The following is a 23,752-nucleotide window of genomic DNA, read 5'->3' as shown; positions in this document are numbered from 1 at the left end:
TAAACTCAAGGTTAATAGCACGCTCAGCCAATATTAGTCTTACATATTGCCAAGGGAGAAGAGAAAGAGGCAGAGACCCTTACGTCTGTTGTTTCTGAAATATAAGAAACAGATTGATGAGTAAGGCTTGAAATTGCTTCCTTTGTTCCTTTATGAGGGAGTCACACATACAGGCAGGCAGGCGCACACACACACACACTCACTCAACCAGTCCAAATTGGGATCTGAGGCAAGAGCTTGTACACATCCTAAGATCTAGCAATCAATCACTAAGCAATTTGATTATTTCAGAGCAACTATACTTCCAATGGCAACACAAGTGCTTAAAAAAAAAAACCAGTACAAACAAATTAGGAAGTCTGGCAGGGTATGATGGTTGCTAGTTGCTAGAATAATTGTGTAAATAGCAAAAATGTGTGGGTGTCAAATATATCAACACCATCTATCAATTTTAATATCAATAGGGGTAAAGAAATTTATTCTCAATTTTGTAAAAGCTGATAGCAGTAAAAGGCTCTGCAGAGGGCTAAGTTAATAATACCTGAAACAATGGTATTTAGAGTAATTACTTTATAGGGTCTTGTCTCTATAATGGGAGTGGTTACGTGGCTCACAAAAACAGACATAGAAAATGAACTGCCCGATGATCTGGAAATGCAAGGCTGCTTAACGAATCATTCATTCATTCACTCCCACCACTTGCAATGGCTGAGTACCTGGTTTTCATGAGTTATATCTTTAGGAGAATTGGTGCTATTTCTTTTTTTTGGGGGGAGGGGATAAAGTATTAAAATTATGAGTATTCGAAAACTAGCAATGAAGATTGATTAACGGAAACCAGCTAACTTAGAGTCATATTTTGAACACAGGTGGATCTGAGCATAGAACTGAATGCAAAGGCAATGGTGACAAATGACTTCACTTGAGTTCAGCTTTCATTCTACACGAAAGGCCAACAGTAATGGTCAATGCAGAAGCGCTAAGCAACTTACCTCTCGGAGCCTCTAGGATGCGACGCTCTACTCAGAGTTGGGGAGAGGCTGAAATGACACTGCGTATTTGAGGTGTCAGGCACACAGTGGGGCTCAGCCATGTTTCATTCTTATTGTCTGTTACTCAACAAGGGCAATGACAAGACTTTAGCAACACACCCAGTCCCTAATACAGCATCAGACACATAACAAGCATCTGTGGGGATAATGGAAGGAGAAACACTGATGGCTTTACCTCCTGGGGAGTCGCATAAAAGGCTGGCAGACTACAAGTTGGTGAGGGTAAAAGCAGAAGTTTATACTCCCATAATTCAGCAGAGTTGGCAAACCGAGACAACTAGGGGAAAGAAAAATGCAGTCTCCTAAGACGGGTCTGAATCTAAATGCCTCAATTCAACCGGTGACTGACTACATGGGAGACATTTTATATCATGTCTTCTTTCATATATGTCAAAACTCTAAAGTTAAATGTAGATGAAAACAAGAACTGGCTCTTCAGTAAGGATTAAGAAAAGAATCAAAGTCACCAGTTCATCCATTGATCAAGTAAACAAATCAAATGAAGATGTCTCTCCCAATCATTTTCCCAACTGCAAGAGTAACCTGACATATGATACAGGTTAAATGAAGTAACAAAAGAAGGAAAGTTTCAAGAAAGCAAAAGGAAAAAAACAAACAAAACAAACAAACAAAAACAACCATTAGACAAAATACAGCATTACAAAGCCATAGATGTTGTCCAGGATTTACAGAATACTAGAACACAATTAACTGGCTTTAGGAAACACCTCTAATAATTTCAGGTTAACAATGGCTGCTCCATGTACGCAGTTTACGATTTAAATGTGAACAAGCTGCACAGCCCGAGAAAGGAAGTCAAGGGGTGCAGCTGAATTTCTCTATCATCAGAAGCCTAGGGTTCTCAAACTAAATGAGACTGGTGAATGAGAACCAGAAACTGAGTGCAATTCTAAGACAGAATCAAGGTCCCACATAAAATGTCCCAGGCTAAGTGACACCCCACAACTGTACTCAAACAATGGCAATATCAAAAACCTATCATGCATAGACACAGAAAACAAACTTATGGTTACCGAAGGAGAAAGATGAGGGGGGGAGGATAAATTAGGAATTTGGGATTAACATACATATACTACTGTATATAAAATAGATAAATAATAAGGACCTACTGTATAGCACAGGGAACTATACTCAAGGTTTTGTTATTACCTATGTGGGAAAAGAATCTGGAAAAGAATATATATAAAACTGAATCATTTTGCTGTACACCTGAAACACAATGTTGTAGATCAACTATACTTCAGTAAAAATAAATATCCCCCAAACAACTAAAAAATAAATAAAAATAAAAAAACCAACCAACCAAACAAAAACTATCATAAAAGTATCAGTTCTACTAATTGAGTATCATTTATTTGCCAGGCTCTACTCTAAGCATGTTCCCATACAGGCTCAGGAATCCACATGGTAGAATCTTTTAAAAACAAAACTAAAACATAAAGGAAGGGGACTTCCTAGGTGGTGCAGTGAGTAAGAATCCGCCTGCCAATGCAGGGGACACAGGTTCGATCCCTGCCCCAGGAAGATCCCACATGCCGCGGAGCAACTAAGCCCGTGCGCCACAACTATTGAGCCTGCGCTCTAGAGCCCGTGAGCCACAACTATTGAGCCCATGTGCCGCAACTACTGAAGCCCATGCACCTAGAGCCCGTGCTCTGCAACAAGAGAGGCCACCGCAATGAGAAGCCTGTGCACCACAATGAAGAGTAGCCCCTATTCGCCACAACTAGAGAAAGCCTGTGTGCAGCAATGAAGACCCAACACAGCCAATAAAGTAAATAAATAAATTAATAAAAAAAAAAAAAACATAAAAGAAGAACCTGAGGCACAAAGAGGGCAACTTTTCCGAGAGCATAGAGTTTAGAAAGCATTGGAGACAGAAGCTGAAGTCAGGTGCGAGGCTCTAAGGCAGTACTGACTACTGAAGTGGCTATTAACGGTTAAATTTTCCTCTCTTACAGGGTACCTATTAAGGTGCTTTGATAAAATGGAAATTTTTTTTTTAAAGGCCAGAGTTTCAAGATAATTTTCGGATTAAAACTTTGAAAAGGAAGTTCCTAGTTCTCTGCCAGGACCCCTTCCTGGCTCAATTACCTGTATCCATGCTTCCTCTTCCATTCGACTCTAAAGGTAATGAATGCACACAGCCTGATGCCAAGAAAATGAGCTCTCAGTAATTGCTGACAATCAATGAATATAATAGGTATTCAATAAGTGCTCACTGAACTGAGTTCAGTGGAACAAAAAGAGAAGTCTGATCATTTGCTTAAGAAGAGAGTAGAATTGGCAAATGAAGCACCATTCCACATCCCGAAAGGAGAGAAAATAGTTAAAGGTTCTGAAATGAAACACCTAGGCGCCAATATTAAGTCTACACGACCCATTACATCTTTATGCAGCCCAGGTCTATCCCACACTCCTCTCAATCTGCCTCCACCAGAGCCTCCCTTTTCTCTCATCTCAGCTAGGTCCTGCCTTCACTGCCAGTAGGGGTAGGGTGGCAATTTCAAAGGAAGGGAACCAGGTCATGTATCACGGCAGCCCCTCTCCCTCTGGACCACTCTCCCACACCTCCCCAGCTCTGGCTCGGGAGATGAAGACCCAGGCTGGAGGGGGCATATCAAGTCCTCCTCCTCTACCTTTACCTCGGCAGTCCTCCCCAAGATGCAAACTCTCAGGAAGGGCGTGAAATTAGCTCAGCTTGTCAAGCAGGGAGCCCGTTTGGACTCTGGCTAAATTCTATCAAATGGAAATGGGAAGAAAACTTTTGAAAATTGAACTAAATGAGGAACTTTTTCCTGAGGGCAGGAAAGGTGCCTCTAATTGACTTCTCACTGGAGTGAAGGTTCATTCATAGCTCCCGGCCTCACTCCTCTGGAGAAGAAAATGAGAAGGCCGGCCCCAGGCCACCCAAGCTGAAACACACTCAAATACATGCTACAAAATCAATCTGCCAGCAGTCTGCTAATGAGGAACATCACACACCCAGCTCTCAGTGCTTTTTCTTTCCAAGAGGTATTTTAACTATTATTAATTCTGACGGTTCCCATGATGGCCCTGGAGTACCACGGAGCAATCTCAGCAATGAAAAAAAAAAAAACCTGACTGGACCTTACAGGAGAAAGAGAAGCAAGGGTACAGAAGAGGGACAAAATCCACAGGTTTCCAGGGCCACATGCCCTATAGCAATACGGGCTTGGCCTCCATCCGCCCAAACCTGTCCCTGTCACCTTATACCAGAGAGAAGAGGCACCTGAATCCCACAAGGAAAACTATGGCAAAAACATTTCATTTAGCCTCAAAATGGAGGCATTTTCCTTTCTCCATGGCATAGGGAGCTGTTATTAAACTACTGGTTAAACAGCAAGAGTACCAAAACCAAGGATGTTAATTTAAAAAAAAAAAAAAAGGCAGCCAAGAGCCTGCCAAGTGCACATCCTCAGAAATTAGCCAGTATCCATCTCACAAGCCCCTAGGGCTGCTGCCCCTGCCCATGAGGGGGAGGGTCGGGAGTCAGTGAGTTTTCATTCCCTACTCAGTTCTCTCCCTGTAGTTGGCCCTGGATAAAGTCTTAACCCCGCCCTACCCCCTCAAACCTTTCGAAAGGTGAAATGGAGATCACTAAAGCATGTAACAAATTCCATGTGGTCTGTAAAATGCCCTGCAACCCTTAAAAAAATCCTGCTATTTAAATTCAACGGTACAAATGAAAATGAAGTTCAGATAAAAAGGGGAAAAAAAAGTAAAAGTAAATAATTCCACCTGTAAGTAAACAGTTAACTCAACCAATAAGCATATGAAAATATGCTCAACATCGCTAATCATTAAGGAAATGCAAACCAGAACCAGAGAGAGATACCCTCTTATAACCATTCAGATGGCCGCTAAAAAAAAAAAGTGTTGGCGAGATGTGGAAAAGTTAGAACCCTTGTGCACGTGTTGGTGGGAATGTAAAATGGTGCAGCTGCTGTGGGAAACAGTTTGGCAGTTCTTCAAAAAATTAAAAACAGAATTACCATACGATCTAGCAACTCTGCTTCTGGATCTATACCCCCAAAATTGAAAGCAGGGTCTCAAAGAGTTATGTGTACGCCTATGTTCATAGCAGCATTATTCACAATAGCTGAAAGGTGGAAGCAACCTGAGTGTCCATTAAGAGATGAATGGGTAACAAAACGCGGTCTCTACATGCAATGGAATATGATTCAGCCTTACAGAGGAAGGACCTTCTGACATGCTACAATGTGGATGAACCTCGAGTACCCTGATATCATCCCATCACGAAAAGATAAACACTGTATATTTCACTGATAGGAGTACCTGGAGTAGTCAGAATCAGAGGCAGAAAGTAGAATGGTGGTTGCCGGGGCTGGGAGAAGGTGGGGAACGTGGAGTTACTGTTTAATGGGAACAGAGTTTCAGGCTGGCAAGACGAAGCGTTCTGGAGATGGATGGAGGGTGGTGATGGTTGCACAGCAATGTGAATAGGCCTAATGCCACTGAACGTTATACTTCATGGTTAAGAAGTGTATTTTACTACATTTTTTGTTATGTATATTTTACTACATTTTTTTTTTAATTGGAAAAAATTAAATAGTGAACTCAGACTATTTTCCCTCAAGGAAAAAAAAAGTCACACTTCTTGGGGACAGAGGAGAGTAATGAGGAAGGAAATCATAGGCCCTTCATGTAAAAACAATACACGTTTTTAAGCTTTTCAGATTCCAGGCTCAGCTACAGAACAGAACAACCACACACGTCCACCCCACCCCTCAAAGCCCCAGAAGCTCCTCACCTCACTGAGGTAAATAAAAAAAGAGCAGGTGGACCCATCCACTCCGTATTCTGCGTAGCAGGGATCTGAGCGCCACATATCTTTCATCCACTGAAACAACCAGAGGAGGTGAGAACACGGATGAGCAGCCTGTTCCCTGCGGCCAGGCACATCTGCCAACAGAGAAGGCGAGGGCGCGGAGGGGAGGGGGAGGGCTCAAGCTGTGGCCTGAAGCTCAGAGTCCCTGAGCTGAGGTCAGGAGACAGATGCTCAGCTCTTGAACCATCGTGGCTTGAGCTGGGCCTTAGCAGCTCAAGTGGACAGAGGTCATGAGACACACCCGGCCAAGGAGTAAAGCCAAGGAGAGGCAATAGCAAGGAACGTTTTATCAAATGCAAGCGCCTAATGGACCCTGACCTCAGAGCCCCCTCCCTGGAAAACTACAATTTCACTAGCCCCAGCACAGTGGCTGGAGGATAGTGCATGGACGAGGGCAGGAGCTCAGTGTGTGGTGGGTCCCAAACGGAGGCCACGTAAATGCTCTGCGGTCTGGTCTCACCATCCTAAGTGACCCTTGAACAGAAACTTTTCTCTGCAAACTACTGGGTAGAGGAGTGGTCTCCCCAAGGACTGGACATATAAATGGGATGAAAAAAAATGTTAAGAGTCAAAGAGTGGCCAAGAGCATCTGGGTACTCAACTGCGTGTAACATTTAAATCACAATCTGGAGACCTCCTAGCAGAGGCCTGGCAACGGGGGGAGAGGGAAGGTGGACGCTAGATAATGGCAGCCCCTTGTCTTTGGCCCTTGAAGGACCACCTGCTGGAGGATGGGAAAGATGGGGGGAGGCAGCTTCAAAGACACAGCAGGTGCCTGCAACGGCCCAGCTCTTTCAGTCTGACCACTCAGTCACTGCTGACTAACCCCATGGAGCTGGCACAAGCAGGGAAGGGTTGTCATGGCCACAGCCCCAAACTGGCAGGATTGAGGCGCCCCTTGGATGACTCCCTTAAAGGGCTCGCTTGCCCATCTGTATCGCCGGGGAGGAGAAGGGAAGGGAGGGGAAGCAAGGGGCTGTCAGTGCAGATTGAGGAGGATGGGGATGAATGGACATCGCTTCTGCCTTACCTTGATTTTCCCCTCGCAGTGGGGGTAGCCATCCATAGGAGGCAACACGCATTTTTCTTGAGCTCCATTAATGATATCTAAAAAGGGGGAAAGAGAACAAAGGATACCATCAAGTTTATTGCAAGTGAGGGGCAGAGAGAAAAGGAAAAGAGAAGTCTGTCCTGGCAGCCATGCCGACTCCTCCAGCGGACGACAGTTCTGACTGGGCTGCAGTGAGGACTTGACCTGACCACAGCCCACCTCCAGGATGGCCAGAGCCCTGTGATCGGTGTGGCCCAGCCTGAAAGAGTGAGCCAGGCCAACCAGAGTGCTTGCTTGAAAATCTGCAACTGGGAAACCAAAAAAACCAAATAAGTGTGTGTGTTGGGGCGGGGGCAGGAAATGAAGCCATGAGATCAGGAGGGTCACCAGGCTGGGGAGGCCAGGCTAGGCTATGAGGACAAAGTGGGGCCATGAGCAGCTTCAAGAATGTGTGTCTGTCACTTATGGAATCTAAAAAAATGGTACAAAGGAACTTATTTGCAAAACGGAAATAGACTCACAGACACAGAAAACAAATTTACGGTGACCAAAGGGGAGAGGTGGGGGAGGGATCGTTTAGGAGTCTGGGATGAACAGGTACACACTCCTGTACATAAAACAGGTAACCAACAAGGACCTACTGTGTAGCACAGGCAACTCTCCTCAATACTTCCTAATAACCTATAAGGGAAAAGAATCTGAAAACTATATATATGTCTATAACTGAAACTACTTTGCTGTACGCCTGAAACTAACACAACATTGTAAATCAACTATACTTCAATACAACAAAACAAATCAGACACGCGCTTGACCTGAGGCAGCCCACAGGAGAGACAGAGGCAAAGAGAACCATGTGCAGGGGAGCAGACAGCCACAAGATGCATGTGCAAGGTGCAGCTTCTTACAGACCCGCTTCTTAAATTTCCACCAAGATCTCCTTATTCTTCCAATATATCCTCCCAATAAACTCCCTTTGTATTAGCAAACTTGAGTGGATTCCTATTCCTTGTAACTACAGAGTCAAAACTAAAAAGAACGCCTTCCAGAAGCTTTAGGGACGGACAGCAGACAAACCAGTGAACAACTGAACAGCAGTGTAAAAGGCCGTATGTTACAGCGGGGCAAGGGAAGGACACCCACCCCAGTCTCTAAGCGTCAGAGAAGGCTTCCTTGGATCCCAGCGACATCTCAACTAAGATGTGAAGATGAAGGAGTGAGCTAGGTAGAGGGACAAGGTAGAAATGGTGTTCGGGGAGCCATCCAAATGCAGGACCTGGTCTGACTGGAGTGAATTAGTGTGAGGTATTGAAAGGCAGGCAGGGCCCACAAGCACCGTAATAAAGACTCTGGTCTTTGTGTTAACGGTATGTGTGGCAAAGCACTGAAAGGTTTTGAGGAGAAGATGGTTACGATGAGATTTTTGTTTAGGAACAATCACTTCAGCTGGAAAGTAGGACAACCCTAAACCTACACGATTCTCTTTTCGGACCAACTATATTTTCCACACATGCTTGGAAAATGTCCCCATTACTGACTGCTAACAGTTTCCTATACAAAGTTATAATCATAAATTAGATCCCAACTACAATATAATTTGACAGCAGTATTTAAACAATGTCGGTGGCTGCTCGGGCTAAAACAGAAATTAGTGCTAAGAGGGATTTTAGTTGTACCTGTTCCTGAAAAATTAATTCATCTGAGAGTCTAAAACAGAGATTCTGGACCCTGATTCAGCATTTTCAGTAAGCATTCTACCTAAGGATAATTAGAGCGTAAAATCAATATCCTGCTTTTCAAAGGCTGAAGGCAGTGTCAGTTAGTTGTGAACATAGAAGACACCTAGCTTCTTGGAGCCTTTGTTTCCCCATCTGTAAAACTGGAATAACTGCACCTCTGTTTCCTCCAGGTCTTATTAAAGAAGTTAACACTTGTAAAAAGCCTGGTCTGGCCCTCCCATCAGATACCACAGACCACAGCAGGTGCCTAAAAGTTGGCGTTTGCTGTATAATTCCAGACAACTTTCCTTCTCTAACCCAGGAAAGCAATATTTCAAATGCACATGCTTCTGGAAATGCCTTCTCTTTGTTTTTTAAAATAAATGCAGGCTTGAATGGCGTTATCTCCCTAAAGCTCCCCTTCTCTCTCATCGGTACAGCGGTACAGCGACAGCCAGCTCCAGAATCCACTGACAGACAGGCTCCCTCACCAAAGCAGAGACGTGCTTTCCAATAACTACTGCTCCCATCCCTATTTTGAACTGCAATTTTGTTAATACTTAACAAGCAAATAAGATGCAGCAGAGTTTCTGAGGAAGAAAGAGCCGAAAATAGCCGAGGGTTGGGGTAATTGGACATTTAAGGAGATGCTTAGGGGTAAATACTCCCTTTTTTTACACACGAGTGGTATTATTCTAGTTCCAGATGTTCAGAGCCAGAAGTCACTGAAACTAGGTGAGCTGGAGGTATGGTCGGACGGGACGAAGAGAAATCTCTGAGGGCTAAAATAAACCAGCAGGTCCATGAAAGCTGCAGGAAAAACCTAGTGGCCGGCAGTGTGGGTGCTCTTCATTTAAGAGTTTCAAGAAGTAAAAAAATGTTACGCTAAGAGTCGGCAAACTTTTTCTGTAAAGGGCTGAACAATAAATATTTTAGGCTGGGCAGGCCACAAGGTCTGGGATGTAGCAGGAAAGCAGACAGACAACAGGGGAATGATGGGCATGGCTGTGTTCCAATAAAACTTTATTAACAAAAACAGGCGCAGACCCTGGTGTTTGCCAGGCTGAGTCCCCAAACGAGGATCCTCTCTTCTGCAAAGACCTGCTAAACTGACTTTTTAAAGGACATCTGCAGGCACTCCCCTGTCAGGAGTGCCTTTCCTGTCACCCCTCCCCCCACCCATTTACAGCCCCTCCCCCTTTAAGACCTAGCTCTAGCATCCCCACCTGAAGAGAGCCCTGATCCTTCCTCCCCAACCCCATGCAGAATCAGGACGGAGTCAGGCTTGAGCGCTGCCCTGCAGCTCCTGGCCCTCCCACCGCAGAAGGCAATCCTGTTCTCCTTGGCATCTGTTCACCTCCCCCTCTTCCTGCTCCCTCGCCAGGCACTCCGGGAGCACGGCTGGACTGAATAAGCACACGCATGCTGTGCCTGTCCACCCCCACCCCCACCCCCCATGCCCGGCTGGACTCTCTGGCCCAGGGAGAGGGAGACTGAGCTGAGACCCCTGCAAGACCAACGTTTTCTCCTCCTCTTCCAAGCGGCAGTGTGTCAGCTAATCCAACAGGGGCTCCTCTGCCTTTCCATGATCTTATGAGGAATTTTCTTGTTATTTCGTTATACAGTGATGGGTGTGTATAGACAGTGGCTTCCAAAAGCATAGTTCGATGATGTGAGGCTCGGGGGCAGGAGGGATTTGTGAAAGGGAGACACAGGAAGCACCATGGGGCCGAGCTGCTCATAGAATCCGATGGCCAGTAAGTACCCTGAGCAAGGTCCTCCACTGCCTCCCAGGCCCTGAGGAGTTTCAGCAAACCTTACAGGACAGCACCCGGTCTTGTTTCCATCACAAGGACAAAAAGTCAATGAACCATGTTTTCATTAGTTTGTGTCCAGAGAAGACATTTCTAACTTTGGAAGAGCCTCCAACCTAAGGTTGGTTAAAAACAAACAAACAAAAATTCAGGCCCAAAGAGGTTAACACAACTGCTTTTCAGGGGACGCTTAGCTTCCTGCACATGAGGCCCCTCCAAATAAGGAGTCAGGATTCTGCCAAGATACATTACTAGAAGATTCTCCCTGCTGTTCACCCCACACTCTCCCACATGTCAATTTTTTTTTTTTTTAGTGCTGAAAGGGCAAGGGAAAGAACGATGTTAATGTAAGCAAAGAAGCTCAGCTCTTACTACGGTTTGGGATTCAGTTTCATCTCTTACCCTCATACACCAGCCCAAGTAGCATCTTGCACTGAAAATTTCACCTCTGAACCGATTCTATGGTACCATCAAACAGGTATTGGAAAAAAAGGCAGGATACCTACATGCAAAAACTTTGTTGTTTTATCAGTGTAGCAGGAGCTAAATACTAGGTTTAATCCAAGAGAGCACTTTTCTTATTATTAAAAATGTTTACAACTCGGGAAGAACACAGGTACAGGCAGAAGTGACAAAAGATGCCATCAACACACCCAGTGCGGTGTGTTCCCATCAAGCCAGATTCTCCCCGACAGTCCCAACATATGTACACAGATTGAGAGAGACATAATGGCATTACAGATACACATTTGGAAGTGACAGAGACAAAGAAACACGGAACCAGACAGATAGATGTTTTTAACTCACGCTTTCCTCTGCCCCAGGAAGGAAGGAAGGTGGGAGAGAACAGGGTGGAAGTAAATGGTTAAGACAGTCTCAACGGCAGTGAGAACAGAAAAAGGGTGACACAGAAAATGAAGGTGGATGATCGTGACCTCTCTTGATATATTACCAGCCTTTCTGAAGTGCTGGCACACACATTATTACATTTTATACCCACCACATCCTCCTGAACGAGGAAGGCAATTACCTCCTCTTATGGTTTGGAAAGGAGAAGCTTCAAAATCCCTCAGCATCTGCCTCCAAACTCAGCCCACCACCGCCTGGAACATCTCTCAAAAGCCTGCTGCTTGCCATGTGCTAAGATGTCAAAGCTGCATCCTTGAAAGACACGGTCCCTACCCTTGAGGGGCTCCCCAGGGCCTGGGGAGGGGGACCACCTACAGCAGAACAAGATACAGGTCAGCAGAGCCCCCTCCCTGAGTATAGCCTCCTGGAAGGTGGGACAGCCACCCTTTGGGCTGTGGCCCAGCACTCAACCTACTGCCTGGCACCCTGGCAACTCTGTAGTACTTTCTTTCAACAAATGAATGAACAAATGTAACAAAGGGATGAAGAGCCCCAGTTCCAGAGATGTGCAGGGAGAATAAAGAGCCACAGAAGAAAAGGGGTGGGGGGTCCTCACTGGGAATCCCTGAATCAGAAACAGAGTTCTGGACCACACACTAAACAAGCTGAAGGAATCTGGGTTCCACACGAGGGGAAAATGGCAGAAGGAGCAACAGTGGAAGAAGACTCATTTCTGACGCAGGGAAGAAGGAAGTGGCCTATACCCCGTGTCAATGACTGATGTTCATATCTTATTAGTATTTAAAAAGAGAGGCTTACAGTTTTGTGAGATATGATCTTAATGAGTCATATGTTAACTGTCATGATGCATTTACAAATCAAACACAAGATCCACTGGGTACCAGACAAGGATACCTTTATTTTTAGCTGCCAAGTTCAATACACATACATGGAGATGCTGTCGTGTTCTTAAAATCATCAATTTTCAACTATGCAGCATCATAAAACACTCACCTACTACAAACTTACTTCAAGTTAATGACAAGCATGCCTCACTTTGCTGAACAAAAGAGCTCCAGAAATATGGTTAAAGAAAGAGGCTCACAGCAAATAAGACTAGCAGCCAGGTGTCACTCTTAATCTGATTCTATCAATGCTTGTGGGTAGCACCACCTGTAAGAAACTTGGCTACATGCTCCTCGGTGATGATGGTAAAGTGAGGACATGGAGGGGAGGGGAGGGGAATGGATGTTGGGGTGAGCGGTTGCGGGGGCCAAGGGGGAGGTAGAGGAGAGGGAGAGAGGTGTGTTTGTAAGTGAGCCCCATACAGAAGACAGTTATTTTAGAATGAAAGTTGACCCTCCCAAGAGAGCCTCCTTTGTCAAGGCTCACTTTTCTGAATGTTAATTATAGCAAAGATGACATGTATTTGAAATGACACTTATTTTTAAGAACGTGTAAAACACAGTACCATTAATTTTTTATCTAGAACTGAACAGGCATCAGATAGGTTAAGGGTGTCTGATTTCTTCACCATTGCTATTTTAATGGAAGAAAAAGGAGATTTAAAAAACTCTCAGAAATCTCAAAAAACATGACCATCTGTCCACCCCGTCAAGTTTTAGGAAACCGAGTTCAATCTCCTCGTTCAGTTCCTTTGCCAGCACCTAAGATAACCATCTTCATGAGTGAGGGCTCGATTCAGCCCACAGGTACCCCATGCATATTTCCTCTCAAAAGATAAAGGGTCTCCAGCGATTCTGTTTTGTGTGTAGCACAAGGTAGTGTTTCTCTCCGAACACCTGATAGGAACACGCGGCCCCGGTTATCAGATGGCCCCGGCAGGGCGCCCACGTGAGCACTGCGCCAGCCGGGAGCTGACTCCAGCTCTGCGCTCGGCCCGGAGACCATGTTCTTGCCAGCACCTCCATCAGCTGACCTTGCGTCAGGAGTTAATAGCAATAAATCGGACAGAAATCAGCCATGGTGAAATACAATCTCCCATTAAAAATGACCTCACCAGTCATTCTCAGCTTGGCAAATATTCATTTAGGACCACTTTACATTTGCATTATGAAAAAGTGATTTCATTTCTATAACTGAATCATGTACACATACTCCAGACCCAGGGCCCGCAGTAATAGGAAGCTCTCTGCCCAGCGAAGGAGCTGGGGAGTCATGATGGCTAATGGGCATGACACACTCACAGACTCCCAGGGATGGACACTGGGCACCCTGAAAGGAGCTGTTTGCATTTTGTTGGTTTTGTTTTGCTTTTCAGCCTAAGAAGCTAAAAATACAATCACTGTAACAAAGAATTTCAGAGCTGCCAAAGACTTTTGACGCCATATTAGTAAGCTGTTGACTTTTCCTGATTCATAAGAAGGCCTGGAGATGAAGTGGTTTAACAAAATTCACAAATTACCTCCCATGCACAACGCATTCTGCACATTCAACCCAGGCCTCTGCCTTCTGAGTCAAGATTATTGCCACTACACTGGTTCTAGGTATTAAAAGGCACACACCACCACCACCACCTTCACGTTCTACACCAGAAACCTGAAGAGTCAGCCCTGAAGAATAAAATGACCGGTTCTTACTTGTCTCTGAATAAGCACTCCAAGGGCATCACAGATTTGCTAGAAACCTGGAGCTACAGTACTGCCCGTAAACAAATGCTATAGACATAATGGAAGTCAACAGGAAAATCTTATTCAATAGAAAGTTTTTCAATTATGCACAGTTTTCAAGGATGGCATTACTGTGTAAAAAGAATGAAGTTGTGAGGACTATAAAAACTCACTGCCAAGTATAATCAATGTCAAAAATTTCAAACCACAGTAACAGCCAAATAATCCTAGATTTATGCTTTCTTCTGTTATACCCTGTGTCATTTATTTGTTTTTGCAGGATTTCTACCTAATTAAGCTTTGAAGCTAACAGTAACATGGTTTTACCTTTTACTGGTAAAACAGAATTAAAAAGAAGATCTAGGATTAAGATTCTCAGTACAAGGTAACACCTCACTCCAGTCAGAATGGCCATCATTAAAATGTCTACAAACAATAAATGCTGGAGAGGGTGTGGAGAAAAAGGAACCTTCCTAACTACTGATGGGAATATAAATTGGTATAGCCACTATGCAAAACAGTATGGAGGTTCCTTAGAAAACTAAAAATAGAATTACCGTATGATCCTACAATTCCACTCCTGGGCCACTCTTTATCCAAAGAAAACTCAAATTCAAAAAGGTACATGCACCCCATGTTCACTGCAGCACTATTTACAATAGCCAAGACATAGAAGCAACCTAAATGTCCATCAACAGATGAATGGATAAAAAAGATGTGGTACATGTATACAATGGACTATTCCTCAGCCACAGAAAAGAATGAAATAATGCCACTTGCAGCAACATGAATGGACATAGAGGCTGTAATACTAAGTGAAGTAAGCCAGACAAAGATAAGTATTATATTGATTTGATATCGCTTATATATGGAATAAAAAGATACAAATGAACTTATTTACAAAACAAAAATAGACTCTCAGACTTAGGAAAAAAACTTATGGTTACCAAAGGGTATAGCAGGGAGGGATAAATTAGGAGAGTGGGATTAGCATATACACACTATATATATAAAACAGATAACCAATAAGGACCTATCGTATGGTACAGGGAACTATACTCAATATTTTGTAATAACCTATAAGGTTAAAGAATATATATATATATACATATATATATATACATACATATGTATATATATAAAACTGAATCACTGTGCTGTACACCTGAAACTAACACAACATTGTAAATCAACTATACTTCAATAAAATAAATAAATAATTAGTTACAAGGGCTTGTTAGTAGGAGGGGCAGGTTGTATAACAAAGGGAGTTCAACCCGAGGATGGAAGATGCCTTAGAGGACTGGGGCAGGGAGGGTGGGGGGCAATCGAGGGGGGGGCGTCAAGGAAGGGAGGGAATATGGGGATATGTGTATAAAAACAGTTGATTGAACCTGGTGTACCCCCCAAAAAAATAAAATAAAATAATAAAAAAAAAAAAAAAAAAAAAAACAGATGATTGAACTTGGTGTACCCCCCAAAAAATAATTAATTAATTAATTAATTAAAAAAAAAGAATGTTGTATACACACACACACACACACCCTCCATTCTGACAGGCCCCCCAGGTACTGCTACTGATACAAGCATGTCAGATTCCTTGGAATATTCAGGCAGCAAAGGTTAGTCATCACACACCTAGGAACACATATGTACAGTGGGCAGAAAACAGCTGGGGTAAAACACCTGCCACTAACATGGAAAAAAAAAAAAAAAAGCTCATCATCATTAGCCATCAGGGAAATGCAAATCAAAACCACAATGAGATATCATTTCACCCACGGAAATGGCTATAATCAAAAATTCAGGTCATAACAAGTATTGGCAAGAATGTATAGAAATCAGAACCCTCAAGCACTGCTGAAAGGAATAAAAAATGATGCAGCTATTTTGGAAAACAGTCTAACAGTTTCTTAACAAGTTAAACATGGAGTTACCCCTTAACCCAGCAATTCCACTTCTAGGTAGATACCCAAGACAAAAAAACCTAGACCCACACAAAAGTTCATGGCAGCATTATTCCTGGGAGACAAAAGATGAGCACTGGAAACAATGCAAATGTTCACTGGTGGATGAATGGACAGACAAAATGTGGTACATCCATACACAGGGGTATTATTCAGCCACAGAGGGAATGGAGTACTGATTCATCCCACAACATGGATGAACCTTGAAGAAATTAAGCTAAGTGAAAGGAGGCAGTCACGGAAGACCACATAGTATATGAAATGTTCAGAACAGGAAAATCTATGGAGACAGAAAGTAGGTTAGTGGCTGCTTAGAACTGGGGGAAAGGGAGGTTGAAAGGGGGACAATGATTGCTAATAGTAGATATAGAATCTTTTTTTTTTGAAACCATATATTTAATATTTTCATTAAATTGGGTCAATACAATTTCAAACAAATGCCAACTGGAAGACCAGGCCCAGAAACTCAAAAAGGAAACAATCTTCCAAACAACAGTGAAAGCTAACGCGCTGTGCTCTTCCACCCCAGCTGCACTATTAGTGGCCATGATGGTGCCAGTCAGCCAGTGTTATCCAGATTACCGAGTGTTTTCCACATCATCAATTCTCAGAATGCCCCGGACAGTTTCCGTTGCTAGAGTCAGAGCACTGACTGAAACCAACAGAGGCTGGACAACCACTTCCTCCAGTATGTTGGAAATACCACCCTTTCGGACATTAATGCCTGTAGTTTTTTCTCCTTGGGCATGTTGGTTTCTTAGTTCTGTTACTGTAGAAATGGGATTCAGGCCAGCATTTTCAGCTAGTGTAGATGGAATGACTTCCATAGCATCTGCAAAAGCACGAACGTAGTAGGATTCCATACCACTCAATGTTCGTGAGTATTCCGTTAACCGTAGGGCCAACTCTATTTCTGGAGCACCACTTCCTGCAATAAGAGCTCTCTTCTTTACTAAACAGCGAATAACACATGGGGCATCATGAATGGAAAGCTCAGCTTCTTCAATCACCAACTTGTTAGAATCACGAATAACAATTGTAACTGTTTAACCAGGACTTGCACAGCCTGTAATCTTGATCGGTTTGCCAGAACCATTTAAGTTGACCCCCTCAGCTAACTCAGCCGATCCCAGCATGTCAGCAGTGAACTGGTCAACATGAGCAACTGGTTTGGTTCCAATAGTCTTACAAATGAATTCAATGTCTTCTCTTTCAATATCTTTAACCACCATAATCTTCATTTTGTTCAGGAAATGTAATGCAAGATCACTAAGAGCACCTCTTAGAATAGACTTCTGTATGAGAAGAACATTACATCCTTTTTTTTTAATTTGCTTCACTAAATTGAGAATACAGGCTCTCTCCTCTCGTAGTACTCGATCTGGACATAGTCAGAAACTACTATTTGATTGCCCATATCTCTTTTGGGTGCAGATAAGCAGAACTGAATAAGCCTAATCTTAGCCTTTTCAACCCTGGTTATGCCAGAATTTGCCACCTTTTGAGTAAGAACCAGACCTTCCACCAACTCACAGTCATCAATTGTCCTACCAAGTTTCTTAACTATTTTAAAATCTCTAAGATCTACACTAGTAGCTGTGGCTGGGTCAATCACTTTAATCACTGCATTTATACTCATTGGAAAAGGAGACTTGAATATTGAGAGACAACCTTTGAGTTCAATGAAGTGGCTGCATTATTTAACAAAGTTTCTCTGTCACTCAGTTCCACAGGTCGAGACATGTCAGTCAAGATTTCAATACTCTTTTCCAAAGCCTTCTGGAATGACTCAGAAATGATGGTGGGATGAATCCCTTTCTGAAGAAGCCTGGCACAGGAATCTAAGAGAGAGCCAGCAATAATGACCACCGATGTGGTGCTATCTCGTTTCAGAACGGTGGCACCATCATTTGTAACGGTCACATCACCTTTTCCATCTTGAATCATTTTATCCATTCCTTTTGGTCCAAGGCTTGTTCTAATAGCATCAGCAACAGCTTTGGCCGCAGAGATGCTGCTGAAGTGGATCTGAGCTGGCTTATCCCAGTCCTGATAGGTGCTCTTCCGGCAGGCTGCCCGCTCCGGAGGACGACGTGTTCCGGCATGGCAAGCTTGGGTGGGTCTGCGTGAGCTCTGGAAGGACGAATGCAGGCGGATTCCAGCTGGACGCAGACTAATGGTAAGCGCCTACCACCTTCATGAAGCTTCCAGAAAGCGGCACAGAATCTTTTTTGAGGTGATAAAAATGTTCTAAACTCAATTGCAGTAATGGTTGTACAACTCTGAGAATGTACTTAAAGCCTTTGAATTGTACTCTAAAGATGGGCAAGTTGTATGGTATACAAACTACATCTCAACAAAGCTGTCACAAAAAACCCCCAAACCAAAAATCCCTGCCACTGACTCTTTCAGCAATCACTGCGCTTAAATGAATACATGCAACGCTTTTAGTCCCTTCCTAAGATGTATACAGAGGAACACAAAGCAATCTTTACCTCGAGGGAGCCTAGAACATACCTGAAACTTGCACATCAGAAAAGGCAGATAACAGCCCAGTGCAATAGAGAATAAAGGACCAGCAACAAACACAACATGACCAGGCACTGGAGAGAGCAGTAGACTGCCGTGGCCAACTGCCAGTCTTCCACGTCTCATCTCCCTCTACACCACAGTAACAGATTTTTTAGCTGAACCCCTGGCTGTCCAGTGAGGGCCTCTCTCACATCTAGATGTGACCATGTGACTATGCTTGGGCCAAGGAGATATGAGAGGAAGTTACAGGCAATCTCCAACCTCAGGACCATCTGCCTAGCCAAGTCTGCTGTTGTGATCTCCTCCCCGTGGGCTGGAAGATGGACACGCGATGACCCAGCAACGCGGGAGGGATGGGGAATCTTGAAAGGTGGTGTGGACAAGAGCCACTTGGGAGGCCTGACTGCTGGCTACTGGGTTATCATGTGAAAGAGAAAGCACTCTCATTGAAGCACTGTATTTTTGGGTCTTTTTGTTACAGCAGCTTAGTTTGTACCTTAAATAATCACCAAGCAAATGGGATTTCAGTTGAGCTTCAAAGCAGAGGTAGGAGTAGGCAGGAGGGAAAGAGGAAGATGAACACTGGGAAAAACAGTGATAATGACCGCCAACACAGCCTGAACACCTAACATAACCCCACTTAATCTTCACAGTAACTTGAAGAGCTACATATATTATCCCCACTCTAAAGCAGAAGACACTGATGTCCAGAGAAATTGAGTAACTTGGCCAAGGTCACAGAGTAAGTCTGCTGTCCTGCATATTAAAATCACTTGGGAGCTTTCAAAAAATGGACTGCACCCGCGACTTCCTAGGTGGCGCAGTGGTTAAGAATCTGCCTGCCAATGCAGGGGTCATGGGTTTGATCCCTGCCCCAGGAAGATACCACATGTCGTGGAGCAACTAAGTCCGTGCACCACAACTATTGAGCCTGTACTCTAGAGCCTGTGAGCCACAACTATTGAGCCCATGTGCCACAACTGCTGAAGCCCACACACCTAGAGCCCCTGCTCCACAACAAGCACGTGGGCAATGAGAAGCCCACGCACCACAATGAAGAGTAGCCCCTGCTTGCCGCAACTAGAGAAAGCCCGTGTGCAGCAACAAAGACCCAACACAGCCAATAAAATTAATTAATTATATTTTTTAAAAAAAGGAATGCACCCTCCAAAGATACGGATTTTGATGGTCTGTGGATTGGTTTGGCAGTGCCCTCTTTTATGCTCCACTCACCTCAGGTGATTTCAGTGGGCGGGCACTGTTGAAAACCAATAGAATAAACAGTGAAAGTGGGTACCCAGAAAAAGAGGAAAGGCCAGAGACGGAAAGCAGATCTTTATCTTATGATTCAACCCCAAGTGTCCTACTGAGACAGAAAACGCCACCCCCAGTGGGTAAGAGTAACCAATCAACCAGCAGCATCTGAGAGGATGTGGGAAAGGGGTGGGCGTCAATCTGGTTAAAGCAGCGGACTCAGAGCAGGAGGAAGCAGCTTGAAAAGGTAAGCTGGTACCATGCCCTGCAGAATCACAAATTTCAGGCTGAGAACATCATTTCCCACCGCAGGAACAGGAGGGTCACTGCATACACTCGGGGAGATGAGTTCTGTGGTGCTGGGGAAGCACCTGAGAGTTTCTGAGGAAGGAAGCAACACCCTGAAAAGCGTGACATCCAAGGAAAAAGGAAAGCAACTGCCACATTTTGAGGATGAAAATTTGACCCTGTGGACTTCCCAAGATACTGCTGCATCAAGTCTTTACATCTGAATAGAGTTTATGTTTAAAGCTGTAAACTGTCAAGGAGCAAAAAGCTGTCTTTCCCTGGTAAGGAAGCCCAGTGCTATTTTTCCAACACGGGGTCTCAAAAGATAATTATGAATGTTTAACCCCTTCTTTGATTTATAGCAGCTTCTAATACCCTTCTTCATCCATTTACATTTGATGAAACTCTCATTGATGGCTACTTGGCAGGTAACTGGCAAATTCTTTTCAAATTTTCAAATGTACTTCCAAAACTGCATGGCATAAGCCTCTAAAGTCCTAAAACTATAAAAAATCTGTCTTCTGACTATAGTTAATACTGCTCTATGGTTTATCTCAAAGTTGCTAAAGGAGGAGATGCTAAAAGTTCGCATGACAAGAAAAAAGCCATTTCTCTCATCCCCACCCATTTTTTCTTATGTCTATTTGAAATGATGGATGGATGTTAACTAAACTTAGTGATGATCATTTCACAATATATGTAAGTCAAGCCATTATGCTGCACACCTTAAACTGACACAGCACTGTATGTTAATTCTATCTCAATAAAACAAAGGAAAAAATGTTTGACTTCTTCGTGCTTCAAATAGTAGATCAATCCTCTCACAAAATGCCATCTTCCCTCCTCGGCCACCATGCTACATGCCTTCTCATTATGAAGCAACCCTTTCCTGGAACTGACACTGTAAAACGTTCCAAGAGAAAGCGGCCCTCCGTGTCCTGGTATGTGAGTACTTGACCACATCCCACCCCAGCAGTGGAAACGGCAGACAAGGTGAGTAAAGATTGTGTGCCGGAAAGGGCAGGGGTGTCTAAGAGATCTCTGCTGTGACTCCCTCTGCTGCTTACCAGGGGACAACCTGGGCAGGTTACTGGACCTTCCTAAGCCTGTTTCCTCATGCAATAGACAAAGTCGGGAAAACTTGCCAACATCTGAGTTACCCTTTCCGTGCCAGGTACCACGCCTGGCACTCAGTTATTGCCTTACGTCACCCTCAACCTTCGAAGCCAAATAAGAAATGCTGAGGGAGATAAAGCTATAAGAAAGAGAGATGCCTGTGTCACACTGAAATATCACACACTAGCTCTCATTCACTCAATTCGCCTATCTGTTCAGTATACTTGTCCTACTGTCCGTATATCTCTGTGTTGTTACCCATCTCCGATTCATTTTACGTCACAATGCTTGGCGGAGTGTGAGATACAGCCAGTGTCTGAAAGTGTGAGATACAGAGGTGACTAAAAGGCTTTGAATTTATGGAAGGAAAAAAGTTCAAGTCTTTAAAAATGAACAGCACAAAGGCATATACTGTATATCCTAATAGCTCTGGGATTGGAAGATAAAACTGAGTGTGCAATATGATTTAGGTAATCAGAGTTCTCTCCATGCATAAACCGCCATTCATCTCTATGGAAGTGCCATATTCTATTGATACACGTTCATACTTAATATCTGCTTTCATTTCTTCTCCAACAAAATATTCTTCAGCATTTTAAGCAACAATGTAAGGGACATAAAATATTCCGCGTGGCTATTATGTTATGTATCCAGTTATAATAAATGGACATAACAGTCACTAAATTGGAAGAATGCTAGTTTTAGGCATCAATAACAAAATAAAAAGTTATAACGGCATCATATTTTTCTGTATGTAGTATTTTAAAAAATAAGATATATGCCATTTGCAGCAACATGGATGGACCTAGAGATTATCATACTAAGTAAGCCAAAGAAAGATAAATATCATGTGATATCACTTACATGCAGAATCTAAAAAAAAAAAAAAAAGACACTAAAGAACTTATTTCCAAAACAGAAAGAGAGTCACAAAGAAAACCAAATTATGGTTACCAAAGGGGAAGGCGGGGGGGGGGGGGGGGGGTAGCGATAAATTAGGAATTTGGGATTAACATATACATGCAACTATATATAACATAAACAACAAGGACGTACTGTATAGCACTGGAAACTCTACTCAATATTTTGTAATAACCTGTAAGGGAAGAGAATCTGAAAAAGAATATATATAGTTGTAAATCAACAATACGTCAATAAAAAATAAACAAGAATTAGTATACACATTCAAATAAAAAATAAGATATAGTACTGACAGGTTTTAATGCATCCTCAGCTGTCAATTTAGATTTAAGAAAAGATACTGGGAAACAGATGGCAGACACTAAAAATTCAAGATTATACTTGCAAAATGACATAATACTCTCAAGTTGGGAGCCTATGGCGATTATGACACCTTATTCTCCTTTTCCAACAAATAAGGGAGGGTCTCTCATAATTTCCCTCTTTTCACATGCAGTTTACTGCAGCTATCATACTGTAACAGCCACGTGCCCCTGGAATGTGGAGCAAACACATTTCCCTCCTCCCCTCCAACAACAAATGGTTCAATTTTTCTTCTAAAACACAACTGAGTTAAATATAGCTCACACATTTCTGACTATGCTTATCGAACTGTCAAAGTGTTTGGGGTTTGGATTTTGTTAAGAAAAAGAAAAATATATACACACAGTTCAAGACTGTGTGTATTTCTTTCTTGACTTAAAGAAAAGCAAGCAATACAGAATTAATAACTGCAGAAGACTGGCTATATCCCTAGGCTATTCTGATTGTACAAACTGCCAGAAATAGGTGTGTTCTCTCCCCACCACATAACGCCGCTTTTTGAATCACCTGTCACAAGCCTTTTCGTAGCTGTTGGTAAAGGACAGGGATTCTGATTGGACATCCAGACATCTAAGGCAATGAGGAAGGGCTTTGATTATTCTTTTAATGGGAGATCAAGATAAATTTTTGTTTTCACTCACTCATATGAACTGAGTTTTTCATTTTGTTTTGGTTGCCTGGTTATAGTCTCCCTCCTCCCTTTCTAGCATGGAAAAATAAATTGTAAGTTAATTTAGAATTAAGATGACACCCTGACAGTAAGTTTTTGGTACTACAAAAAGAAGCAGTGTGAGAATAAAATACAACAACATAAAAAGAAGCTTAAGGCCTACAGTATTGAGAACACCCCCAAGTACATCACACCCTTGGGTACAAGTTTGAAGAAAGGCTGAGAGCTACTTAATTTTTAGGTCCGTTTGATTTATCCAGAGTTGCATGAAATCTGCAAGCCCATTGGCATAACACATGCATGCTTTTTGCCTGCTAGATACGTTCCTGGCTAGGGATGTCTCTCAAAATCCAGGTGGTCTTATAACTTAATTCCCTCTATCTCTCTTAGTCCTTAGGTTTTTCTTCCTGTGGAAAGGAAACACGTCTGCTTAAGACCATGTAAATCTGGACAATGATACTCAGCTTGTGAAGTTGAGAGAGTAATGTGCACATACTTAAATGTTATGTCTTACCCTAGAATGCTATTCATCTACTCAATAGAATAGGTTAGTAAGTGTGTGAACACAAGTTCTTCCTAGTATAAAAAACAAATGTTTTCAATTGCCTAGGAATCTGTTTCAGGAAGTAATCT

The 23,752-nt window shown here is 43.1% G+C and overlaps 1 protein-coding gene and 1 pseudogene across 9 annotated transcripts in view; both read right to left on the bottom strand.

Annotated features, from left to right (window-relative positions):
• The window catches only part of MGAT5 (alpha-1,6-mannosylglycoprotein 6-beta-N-acetylglucosaminyltransferase), a 355,963-nt gene that overhangs the window by 147,880 nt on the left and 184,331 nt on the right, over positions 1-23,752 (bottom strand). For 8 of the 9 annotated variants that reach the window (XM_057745771.1, XM_057745767.1, XM_057745768.1 and 5 more), the window contains exons 4-5: positions 6,977-7,053; positions 5,869-5,958 (exon numbers count right to left, since the gene is read on the bottom strand). In XM_057745771.1, the coding sequence (XP_057601754.1) occupies positions 5,869-5,958; positions 6,977-7,053 (167 nt within the window). The remainder of the gene's footprint in view (positions 1-5,868; positions 5,959-6,976; positions 7,054-23,752) is intronic. The other variant, XM_057745773.1, reaches the window with a different exon arrangement.
• LOC130858777 (T-complex protein 1 subunit delta-like) lies at positions 16,554-18,080 on the bottom strand (annotated as a pseudogene).

This window comes from Hippopotamus amphibius, chromosome 8 (assembly GCF_030028045.1).
Source record: "Hippopotamus amphibius kiboko isolate mHipAmp2 chromosome 8, mHipAmp2.hap2, whole genome shotgun sequence".
In the NCBI taxonomy this organism is placed as follows: Eukaryota; Metazoa; Chordata; class Mammalia; order Artiodactyla; family Hippopotamidae; genus Hippopotamus; species Hippopotamus amphibius.
Note: the sequence above shows the minus strand (reverse complement) of the source record. Positions and strands in the feature narration are given on the sequence as shown.